This window comes from Vombatus ursinus, unplaced genomic scaffold, assembly GCF_900497805.2.
Source record: "Vombatus ursinus unplaced genomic scaffold, bare-nosed wombat genome assembly UNPS02010461.1, whole genome shotgun sequence".
Lineage (NCBI taxonomy): Eukaryota > Metazoa > Chordata > Mammalia > Diprotodontia > Vombatidae > Vombatus > Vombatus ursinus.
The window spans coordinates 9,466,333-9,478,458 of NW_020950239.1; the positions used below are offsets into that span (position 1 = coordinate 9,466,333).

Below are 12,126 nucleotides of genomic sequence, written 5' to 3' on the forward strand. Positions count from 1 at the left end.
CACCAAGAATTCTATCATTGATGGTACTTATTTCTATACATGCAGTAATCCCCCAGCAGATTGTAAGCTTCTTTAAAGCAATTAGGATTTAAAGCTGGAAGACTCTTTGGAAGTCAACTAGTCCAACCCCTTCGTTTTGCAGATGGGGACACAAAGACTCGGAACAGTTATGTGTCTTGAATGCGAGCAAAATCTTAATTTGAACCCAGGGTCTTGAATGGGAGCAAAATCATAATTTGAACCCAGGGTCCCAGACTCCAAATCCAGAGTTTTTTCTACTACTCCCCTGCCCCCCCCCCCCTTCCTTTTCAGACCTATGTCTTTTCTAACATCCAGAACAGGGATTTGGAAGTAGTAAACTGGTGATTAAGCAACTCTCAGGGAAACGATTCTTTAGATTATAAACTCCCTGAGGAGCTGTCTTCTGACTCTCTTTGTATCCCCAGTGCTTAGCATAGTGCCTGGCACAAAACAGATGCTTCATAAATGTTTCATGATTTGCATGTTTTACTGGTAGAATTACTCGAGTGGAAGAAATGCTACTTTCCATCTTCAAGCCATTTCAATGACCGCGTAGGCTCAGCTGACACTTTGCTGACCATCCCGCCAGAATTATCCCTTCCCTCAATTCAGAAGTGAATGAGTATACAGGGAAGTCTGTCAGTCAGTCAGTCAGTCAGTCAAAGAAGCATTTATTAAGCACCTTACTGCACAAAGAAAGGCAAAAAGAAAAGAAGGAAAGAAAGATCCCGGCTCTGATGGAAGAGACAACATGCAAAACATCATGCACACATAAGATACTGACAAGATAAAGTGGAGACTGCAGGATGGCAGCTGAGAACGGAGGGAAGCCAGGGAGGGCGGGAGACGGTCATGGGGGGGGGTCACGAAGTCGGGAGACGGCGGGCGCTGTCAGAGCCCCAGCCAGGGGCCGATGTTCCTAGAGCTCGGGGTACAGGGGTGGGAAGGGGGGCACAAGGTAGGTGTAAATGGACTGGAAAGGGAGGAGGGGGCGGGAGGTGATGCGGGCCGGCGCACAAATACAGGAAACCGCAGGAAAGAGCCTAGCCCCAACCACGACGTCTTCGGACGGCCCGAGGCCCGCTCCGAGCTCGCTCAGCATCCCCGGGAGCCCCGGGCCGGGCCGGCCGGGAGGCCGCGCATGCGCGCCCCGCTCCCCTCCCCCCAACCCACCCCATCCCATCCCAACGCCTCCCGAGGCCCCCGCGGGGCCCGCCTCCGACACCCGCCGCGGCCCGCCGGCCCGCCGCGCCCGAGGCCCTCCTGCTCTTCCCGCACCGCCCCGTCCCCCGACCGGCACTCACTTGCCCGCCAGGTCCTTGTGAGACCCGCTCGAGTTCATAAGCTGGCCCAAATCCTGTCTCACCGCCGCCGCCATCTTTGCTCCGGCCCCGGCCCCACCCCCAGCCCCGGCGAAGGACGTCACGCTTTCTCCCGGAAGAGAGAAAGAGTGCGAGCCTCCAGCGTTCGGCCAGAGGGACCGGAAGTGCCATCGAGAAGCCGGGAGGAGGCTAGAGCGTCTCTCTTCTCCTCTCTCTCCCCCTCCCCGTCGCCGGAAGTGTGGGCGGAGCCGGAAAACGGGGCGGGGCAGCGGCAGGCGGCTAGTTGAGTTCCTGTTTAGAAAAGAAGAGGGAGTATGGGGTTTTAGGGCCCTCCTTATTTTACAGCTGGTGAAGGAGGCAGTGGGTGGCATAGGTGGGGTAACAACAACAGCGGTAATAAACCTTCACGCTTAAATGGCGCTTTAAGGTTTGCAAAAAAAAAAAAAATCTTTGCAGCACGTTTCTCTGATCAAGGTCTCATAGCCATGATCCATAAGGAACTGAATGTATAAGAATGAGAGCCATCCCCTAATAAACGAGTGGTCAAAGGATGTGAACGGTTTTCAAAGGAAAAAAATCCAAGCCAGCGACAATCACAAGGAAAAAAAAAAGCTCTAATTCACTAATAATTAGAGAAATTCAAATTAAAGCAACTTTGAGGATGTACCTCACTCAGAACACTGGCAGAGATTTAAAAAAAGAAAAGAAAGGAAAATGATCAACTGAAGGGGTTGTGGGAAAACAGGGACATGTGCACTTCTGGTGGAGCTGTGAACTGTTCCAGACATTCTGGAAAGCAATTTGGAACCATTCCCAGAAAGTTACTAAAATGTGTGTTTTATACCTGAAACCCACGTTTATCACTGCTGGGACTCTTTCTCAAAGAAATCAAAGAAAGAAGAAAACGTTCAAGTTCAAAACATATTCATAGCAGCTCTTTTCGTTGTAACCAAAATTTAGAAACCAAGCAGCTTTCCTCCTATTTCGTGAATAAATGATAGGAATTTAATGGAATATTATTGTGCCCAAAGCAATGATGAAATGGAGAGGTTCAAAGAAAACTGAAGAGATCTCTATGAACTAAAGTAGAGCTAAGTAAAACATAGGAGAGTAATTTATAAATGACCATGTTACAGAGGAAAACAACTTTGAAAGCTGATCTCTCTGGTCAATGCAATGATAAACCAAGAGTCCAGAAGACTGAAAATGAAATACACTACTTGCTTCCTGCCAAAGGTAATGAACTCACAATATAAGGATGCAAACATTTTTGGGCAAGGCCAGTATTGGAATATGTTCTGCTGGACAATGCATCTTTGTGATGGTTTTCTTCTCTTTCGTTTTTGACCACATTAGGTTTTTTCATGCAAAAATTTTAATTTCATACAACCAAAACTGTTCATTTTCTATTGTGTGAGCCTCTCTTAATGCTTATATATTAATATACTCTTCCTCTTTCCATAGATCTAAAAGGCAGTTTTTTTCCCTCCTCTAATTTATGTTGTGCTTAACTCTAGGTCATGTATCCATTTGTAGTTTATCTTGGTATATAGTGTCAGGTGTTATAGACCTAGTTTCTGCAAGGCTGCGGCGTAGTTTTCTCATCACTTACCTACTTATTATCTATTTACTATCTCTCTCCAATTAACTTTTTCTTTAAATATTTAGATGATATGCTATTAGGTACATGCATATTAAATACTGAAGTTGATTTATTATCCATGGTCCCTTCAAGCACAATATAAATTCCCTGTTTATCTGTTTCTACTATGTCTATACTTACTACAGCCTTATCTGAAATCGTGAACTTTTTTTTTTAATTCTGGAGAAGTATAATAGATTTTGCTTCAACCCCTAATTTTAACTCTATGAGAATTTTTATGTTTCAAGTGTGTGTTTACACATTGTTGGATCCTTTTTTTTCTAATTCATTTTGCTGTCCTCTTCCATTTTATTGAGTGAATTCATCCTGTTCATATTCATGTTAAATGTTTATTTCTCTCCAACTTATTTTCTTGACACTTTTTTCTCTTTGCTCCCACCCTGCTCTTTACAAATAAAGTGAGTAAAAGGGGAGTTTGACTCTTGTAATTTATAGATGAAATAGCCTGTCTCCTCTCTGTTGCAGCTCTTTTCTTTCCCTTTCTCTGCCCTCGATTCCAGGTTTTTACTCTTTATTCCTTTCCTTCTAAACCCCTTTTAAGTTCTTCTCTCCACCATTTCAATTTATGACTAATTGCATTTTTTCACCTGTAGCTCCAAGAAGCTGTACCATGCACTGTGGCCACACCCCACTGAAAAAGACGGGCTAAACCAGATTGAAGGTAACTGACAGGCCATCCCATCAGTGAGTTAGAGGTATGGCTACCCCAAGCACGTGAAGACTTCCCCCAGCAGAATGGGCAGATGAGAACAATTTGTCCAAACAACCAGGAAAGTGGCTGAAACGGGTACTGTGGAGTGATTAGAGCTTGGTCAGACATCAGAGACACCGAGGTTATCCACTGTATCCCAGGTCATCTTGACCTTTGTCTTGCCACTAGACTTTGATGACTCTGAAAGAGAGAGTAAGGCTAACAACTTTGTACAAGTCTGCCTCATTTAAATCCAGTAAATGGGCAAGCCAGGGTATCATCCATGTTGTCATCAGTCCTTTTCAAAAACAAAGGCGAACAGTAACCAGGTTTGCAAAGTACCATGTATACATTATCTCATGTGATTCTCACAATATTGTAAGGCAAGTGCTATTTTTGGCTCCATTTTACAGAAGAGGAAAACTGAGACTGAAAGAGGTTCAATGATTTGTCCATGGTCATGCAGGTAGTAATGTCTGAGGCCAGATTCAAATTCGGGTCTTTCCTGACTCCATATCTAGAATACCCTCTAGCACCTCACTGCTAGGATTGAGGCCAAAGTCTAAAGCTGGCATCCCCCACACCCAGCCAACTCAGAGCCTTTTTTGTTTTTCTTCTTTGCATAACACCGCTAGAATTTGAGGTGGCACAGTGAATATAATGCTAGACCTGGAGTCAGGAATATCTGAGTTAAAAAACAGCCCTACTAAAGCTATGTGACCCTGGGCAGGTCACTTCACCTTTGCCTGCCCCAGCTTCCTCATCTGTAAAATGGAGACAATAACAGCACCTCCCTCCCTGGGTGGTTGTGAGACTCAGATGAGATAATATTTGTGACACGCTTTGCAAACCTAGAAATGCCATATAAATGAAGTTGTTGTTAGTGCTGTGGCACAGAAAGCGTAGGCTGTCTCTGTGTGTTCCTGCTTCTTGCCCTGAGTGAAGAAGGAAACTCCATCTCATGTTCTCTTTGAACTGGTGACCTGTAAATCAAAACAGCTGCTGTGCTCTGCATTGTGCTAGTTCTGGGGCCACAAAATCCGGGGATTTACAGGGTATGGATGAGACAACATACTGTATATTGCACATGTGCACATTTCCTTTTCCATGTGCTTTAGGAAACTTTTAATATATTTCCCAGAATCTCAGAGTTGGAAGGAACTATAGCAGCTTAACACTTAGCGCAAACTAAGTCATCAAAGAATACTCATTAAAACGCCCCAGTGGTCATTCTGAGCAGCCTCTGCTTGAAGAAATCTAGTGATGGGCAACCATTCCCTCCTGGGGGAGGCCATCCTACTTTGGGATAGCTGTAATTGTTAGAAGGTCATTCCTTACATCAGGCCTCAATTTCCCCCTTTGCAGTTTTCATCCAATGCTCTAGGGCTGCCTCTGGGCCCGAAAAGAACAAGACAGTTCCTCGATTGCATGCAGATCAGAGGGTGCTACCTCTAGAGCTGAAAAGATGTTGGGACCCTTCTAGTCTAGCCTGTTCCAAAATGGAAGGAATCTCCTCATAGGATATACACCATGCAGCCTTTGCTTTTTCTGTCTAGGTCCTCTCTACTGTCACCTTCTGGCTAAGTAACTAATATAACTCGATTTTTAAAAAAAAGAATTCGAAAAGATAATAGTGAGGCCGTGAAATATTTTTAGCTTGTCCTAACTATAGGTGCTTAGAGGCTAGTAGCAAATACAGTTTGGCCTACTCTCCCAGAGTCAAAATGACTCCATTGCCCCCTCGCTGTTGTAGGGGTACCCCCCAAGGGGCTGGTTGTCTCTTCTCTATTGCCACTAGCTTGACCCCACTGGTTGTCTCCCTCTACTGCTAGCTGTCAGTGACTGATCGGCACTCCAGTTCCATGTCACCAGGTAACAATTTTTAGAGAAAGATGTACTTTGAAGATATAGCAAGAACAGAAATACAAACACTTTCCCCCTTGCAGCACCTTGCAGGGCACACTCTCCCTAATAATCACTTTGGTTTCTAGGGAGAGTAGACTCAGGTGGCACAGTTTCTGCATACCATTGGTTATACCTAGTTCACATCCAAGTGGGGCATCACTCTGTTCACCATGTTCTTAGCAGATCCGAACCAGCTACAGAATGTCTGTGCATGCTGCTCCAAAGTCTCTCCAAGACTAATGATTATGATTCTCGCTGAAGCAACTCCCCTATTGGAGGCACTCTGCACATGTACCAGTTAGTCCCCTGTTATAAAAATAAACACCATAGCATAAATCTTTTTTTATTAATTTATTTTGATTTATCAACAGTCACTTCCATAAGCTTTTGAGTTTTAAATTTTTCTCCCCCTCCCTCCCCACCTCCCTCCCCAAGACGTCACACAATCTCATATAGACTATACGTATACATTCCTATGAAACGTATTTTCACATTAGTTGTGTTGTAAGGAAGAATTAGAACCAATAGGAAGAACCACAAGAAAGAAGAAACAGAACAAAACAGAAGAAAAAGAAAGAGTAAATAGTATGCTTCAATCTGCATTCAAACTCCATAGTTTTTTCTTTGGATATGGATAGCATTTTCCATCATGAGACTTTTGGAGATATCTTAGATCCTTATATTGCTGAGAAGGGTTAAGTCTGTCAAGATTAGTTATCGTACAACAAGGCTATTACTGTGTACAACATTCTCCTGGTTCTGCTCACTTCACTCAGCATCAGACCATACAAGTCTTTCCAGGTTTTTCTGAAGTCTGCCTACTCATCATTTCTTATAGCACAATAATATTCCATTACATTTATATACCACAACTTCTTCAGCCATTCCCCAATTGATGGGCATCCTCTCAATTTCCAATTCTTTGCCAAAACAGCTGCTATAAATATTTTTGTACATATGGGTCCTTTTCCCATTTTTGTGATCTCTTTGGGATACAGCCCTAGAAGTCATAGCATATATCTTATAAATCAGTCAGTTATTTATTTGGGCCATTCTTGTTTATTAAAATGCAATTATTGTATATTTTTAAACCAGAAGGGAAATGTAACCAGTTCTTAGTTATCTGGTAATTTGAATGGGAAAAACGTGATCATTGAAATCCACAGATGATTAATGATACAAACTTTTCTCTGCTGAAGTAGCTTACAAGGGGATATGAGGAGATCTTAGATTCCACAACTACAAATAGTATTGGGCACAGATCAGAGGGTTGTAGGAAGGGACGAACACCTCCATTTTACCCAAGAGGATGATTAATTGATTTGTGTATGGTTACACAGATAAGGAAACTGTCAAGGGCTTTATTTGAACCTAATTATATGAGCTGGGTTCTTTCCACTGTACCACATGACCTCTAAAGGTGATGGAATATAACTGTTACTATGCCTGAACCTCTTACAGTTGACTAGCTTTGAAAATATGAGTTATTCTCCCCTCAGCTGAGCCACCTGGGCCCCTAATGTCTAATGACTTGTTTTCCAGCTGTGACAGTTAACCAGTATCTCTTAAATGCCTATGTTGTGTATAAAGTATTGCAACAAACTCTAGAGATACAAAAGAATAAAATGTGGCCATTTCTTGTACTTTTTGGAGAACAAGGTTAATTGAAAAAATAAAATAGAGGTGTGTAACATTTTCAGACATGACCAATCTGTGCATTTGTTTTACTTGTCTATTTTTATTTGTTACAAGAGGCTAAAAATCATGAAAAAAGGAAAGAAGGAAAAGGGAATCGATGAAACGTTTTAAATGCAAGGAAGAGAACATGGAAATTAAGAAACACACGAGCAGAGCAGCCTTGGAACTAACATGCTGATTTTACTATACGTTATAATTTTTTTAAAAAAAGCAACCTGTACTTAATAGATTTGATTTTCCATACACAGTTATGTATGTAATTGTTTGTATTTCTTGATATTTGTCAAGTTTGGAATTATAAAAAATTAAAATCCAAAACATTTATATGCATGCAAATAATGTGAAAATGATCACGGTGAAACCTCTGAACAGACAGAATGATGTAAGACAAACAAAAATGCTGGGATGCAAAATAAAGGAATAAACAGGGGTTATTCTGGCAAGATTCTTTTTTTTCCCTTCATCTGACGGGTTGGATCCCTCGGTGACTCACAGCAGTTTTATGCTGTGAGCTGAAGTTGTGCAGACTGCAAGAACCTCAGGGCTGGCTGTCAAAAGGTGATGGGTCCAAGACAGGGAGGAGGTTCAGCGGGTGAGGCCGAAGGCAGAGCAGAGACAGAAGGAAGGCTGGCTGGGGAGTTGGGGACTTGAGGGTGGCCAGGGGGAGCGTGAAGGCAGATGCATATGGGGATGCCTCCGGCCGCCACGTCACCTCCTTCCTTCATCTACGGGCACCCCCGCAGGAAAGGGGAGGCTGGAAACGGAGGAGGCTGGCCGCACTTTGCTTTCCCAGGCATCTAAGAAAGGCAGGGCTGCGCCTGGGCTCCGTTTCCGATCTGACTCTCCCCTCTTGGAGGGGGGCAGAGGCTGATCTGAAGTTTTCTGTTCTTTAAAGTTGGTTGATTGCTGCTTTAATTAGCACGTTAACACCCGTTCATGACAAGTATGATGGATCGGCCGCGTCCCCTCTGCTTAGAGCTCGAGTGCTGCGGTAGCAGAGGTCCACATCATGGACAGGAGATGGGGCCAGGGAATGAGGTCAGCCCGTCCCTCGCAAACGCGGAGAGTGACTTCAGCAGCAGGTCTTTCTAAAGTCCTTTTCAGCTGGACTCAGGGCTGCTGAGACATTGCTGCCCCAGCCAGGGCAAGAGAGAGGGAGAGAAGAGGGGAGGGGAGGGGAGGAGAAGGGAGGAGGGAAAGGGCTGCAGGGACCTGTTAAAAATCTACTCAGGATTTGTATTGATGTGGAAAAAAACAGCAACCCAAATATGCCCTGCCAGGTATACCAATGAAACACGGAATAGAAAAAGAAGACATTTTTTAAGGCACATGCAATATCACATCAATAAAATGTATTATAAAAACACCCCAAGAAGTCTTTGTAACTTGGGAGGAATAAAAACAAACCAAAAACTCATACAGGGTGTCCCAAAAGTCTTATTGCAGTTATAAGCTAGTAAAGCTATGTAAAGGACTCTAAATCATATATGTATGTATATATATTCACACTGCAGTAAATACAGAATGTAACCTCACAAAAAGTATTTTAAATTACTGACAAAATGCAATCTTTTTTTGTTTTTCACTAGAATGTTAATGTTTTTTATTTTTTATTTTATTTTTTATGTTAATGTTTTAAATTGAAATCTTGTTTATTTGAAAACTAAGAAAATATAGCTAGAAATTTTTTGAAAAGCAAATTAGGATTTTTGGTAAAATATATATGTAGTGTTGAATTTATTATATATTTTAAAAGAAAAGCTGTAAATGAGAGATCCCCAGTTTTGTGTATAGTGTCCTTTTTTTGTTGTTATACCATGTATATGAAAATTCCCATTTCATTCGATGTTTGTTCATTTCAAAATAAAAAAATATATATTTTAAGAATACAAGGGAGCAGCTAAGTGGTACAGTGGATAGAGCACCAGCCCTGGAGTAAGGAAGACCTGAGTTCAAATGTGACCCCAGACACAACACTTACTAGCTGTGTGACCCTGGGCAAGTCACTGTTTACCTCAGTTTCCTCATCTGTAAAATGAGCTGGAGAAAGAAATGGCAAACCACTCCAGTACCTCTGCCAAGAAAACCCCAAATGAATCAGACACGACTGATAAACAACCAAGCAACAACAGTGAGAATTTGGTAAATACTACCTAAGTTGGAGTCACCCACATAGGAGGGACCTGCTTCTGGAAGCCAGGAGAACTGGCCCACGTGTGGACATTTTGTGGTGACCCACCACTGGGAGTAGCTTCTTTTCACTGGCTGCATCTTTCTATCTACCTGACCAAGCGCTGTCCCTCTCTTTCTGGTATTTATATCCACAGAATGACTCACCCACAGTCAGTGAATGCAGGTAGTAAGGGGGAGGCCGGGGCAGGGAAGGCCTGAGGGCTACCTCCCTTTCTCCCTTTTTAGGCCATATGGTCTGTGATGAATGAAAAACCCAAGAGACAGAGTTTCTGGGTAATTAATAGCCTATTAATTAGGCTAGTTAATAATCAAAAAATTGATGGTCAGTAACCAAATACAAAGACGTGCTGAGACAGGAAGCCTTAATGTAGTTTTGGAAAAGGGGGTGCCCTGACAGGTGAAAATGAACCCTGATTGGTGAGCAATTAATGAGGGAGTGGGCTAAAGAGTCTTCAGCTCCTCCTGCTGAGAATATGGCTTGATCATGAGACTCAGCTGCCTCCACCCAGACCTCTCTGGTTGGTTTTGTCTTTCATGAGCCAGGTCATCCTAAACTCCAATAGAGGAGTGCGAGGCCATGGGCTCACTGCATTGGGGCACCTAGATTAGATTCTGTTACACTTTTAACAGAAGTAAGGTCTTCTAGTTGAGAGATCCAGGAGCATGTTCCTTGAAAATCTGGACAATTTCATCAATCAGCTGACATATAGGGGCTGGGCCCTAAATGAGGAAATAAAGGATGAAAAAACTGGATCCTAGTTTAATAATTGGATATTAATAGAACAGAAAATAATAATTTATCTCAAGTCCCAAGAAACAGGCTTAGGGATTTGGTGGTTTTTATGTCTGTCCTTTTCAGCTCTGGGTGCAAAGGAATGGAATCACTGTCTCTAGAGCTCAAGTCACGGGCATCTCCAAGCCCAGGATTTGAGGCCAAATGCTATAGCCAACCCAACAGAGAAGTTCTGAGGAGCCAGGAGGATAACTCAGGGGTGGGCTTTGGACTTGAATTGGAGGGACTAATGCTAGATAGGAAATGAGTTAAGATATGAGCCCATTCCCCTTCTTGGGAGACTTGTGGTATGGGGGATTATGCTTCCCAAATGTTGGGGGAAATGTGTATATGTTGGTTCTTATAATACCTCTGAAGTAAACGTTCCTCTGTAAAAGCTGATCCAATGTTAAGAGGCTAAAATGAATCAGAATCCTAGTCAGTGAGCCTCTAAAAAATTGGGAACACAACAGAAGGAGCTCAGACTGATGGATGGAGAACAGAGACCCCACAAACCTCTTCAGGATAGTGGCAAACCTTTAGGGCAAGGTCTCAGGAATCTGCAAGTGAGAGCTTAGAGTGACTCACTGACATGGACTGACTAATGCTATTAGATGATGCTTACCAGCGATGGGTGGTAGCATGAGCCAACTGCAAATTCAGTATTCGCCACTAGTCAGGGAAGACTATGATGGATGCAGGAGCCTTGTTCCAAAGTGTTGGTGATACCTAAAAAAAGGAGCAAAAGTCACGTGAAACACTGCAAGGGCTGGATTACAAGCACATGGCAGTACATTTCTAAAAGTCTGGGATTTTCATCAAACTATATGCTGGGAGATCATGAACCTTGGTGCTAGTGAACTGAACCAACCTTGTTTGCATCAGCTGTATGTGCAAAAAGAAGAGATAAGTGATCAGGGACTGAGACAAGTTATACAATGAAAAATGAATGAATATTCAAATGAAGTATTTAGTAAGTACCAAATGTGCAAAGGGGCAGCTAGGTGGCGCCATAGTGCATAGAGTGTCCAGACTAGAGTTGGGAAGACTCATCCATTTTACTGAGTTCAGATTTGACCTCAGACACTTTCTAGCTGTGTGACCCTGGGCAAGTCACTTAACCCTGTTTGCCTCAGTTGCCTCATCTGTAAAATGAGCTGGAGAAGGAAATGGCAAACCACTTTGTATCAGGAATAATCGTGTCAGACACAACAGAAAACAACTGAACAGTAACCAGAAATATGCAAAAGCACTGAGCTAAGCATTGTGGATCCAAACAGAGGAGGGAGCCATCCCCTGCTGTCAAGGAGCTCCCATTCCAAAATGGGGGAGGCAACATATGTTGTAAGATAAAGCCTAGTGGTCTTGAGACCACCATGACAGTCTCCCCTTAAAGAAGGTTATAGTTCATAGAATCTATGCAGGGAAACCATTGCTATGAAATCAGGCCATGGAAAAATCCTGGCAGTAATATTTTAAAGTTTATACAGCTGTGCATCCAAAAATAATATCTTGCCAACTACCAGTTTATCTTTTGCCCCTGCACCTGCGTACCTCAAAAATCCCCTATGTGCCTTGAACCTTGATATGCAAATTGGCCAGCTCCAGGAAGCCACCAAGATCAGAGTTTAAGTATCCCACTCTCAGAGGGATACTGGGGAGCGCACTACCCCTCCCTGAAAGCCCATCTCCTGTCCTCGGGAGCATGATGGTCCTTTGGGACCAAGCTTTCCCACATGAATGGTCACTTGAATATGTCCCCATGCTCCCCAACACAGTGTCACTCTTGTGTGAGTTTTATTCTATGTTAATAAATATATGTCTGAATTGTATATTGGGACCTTTCCTCCTCTTCTTCCCT

The 12,126-nt window shown here is 43.0% G+C and overlaps 1 protein-coding gene and 2 long non-coding RNA genes across 3 annotated transcripts in view; 1 reads left to right on the plus strand and 2 right to left on the minus strand.

Moving 5' to 3' along the window:
* Nucleotides 1–1,422, minus strand: part of COPS4 (COP9 signalosome subunit 4) — a 30,407-nt gene extending 28,985 nt beyond the window's left edge. Inside the window, exon 1 of the mRNA XM_027854523.1 lies at nucleotides 1,326–1,422. Within this exon, the coding sequence (XP_027710324.1) occupies nucleotides 1,326–1,399 (74 nt within the window). The 5' untranslated portion in view covers nucleotides 1,400–1,422. The remainder of the gene's footprint in view (nucleotides 1–1,325) is intronic.
* A 662-nt stretch (nucleotides 1,423–2,084) lies between these two features.
* Nucleotides 2,085–8,740, plus strand: LOC114037537. The gene is made up of 3 exons (XR_003568458.1): nucleotides 2,085–2,579; nucleotides 3,600–3,667; nucleotides 7,355–8,740. It is a non-coding gene; the product is annotated as an uncharacterized LOC114037537 (long non-coding RNA).
* On the minus strand, nucleotides 4,496–11,157 carry LOC114037538. The gene is made up of 3 exons (XR_003568459.1): nucleotides 11,137–11,157; nucleotides 10,891–10,994; nucleotides 4,496–5,908 (listed from the first exon to the last, which is right to left on the minus strand). It is a non-coding gene; the product is annotated as an uncharacterized LOC114037538 (long non-coding RNA).
* Between the last annotated feature and the right edge of the window lie 969 nt (nucleotides 11,158–12,126).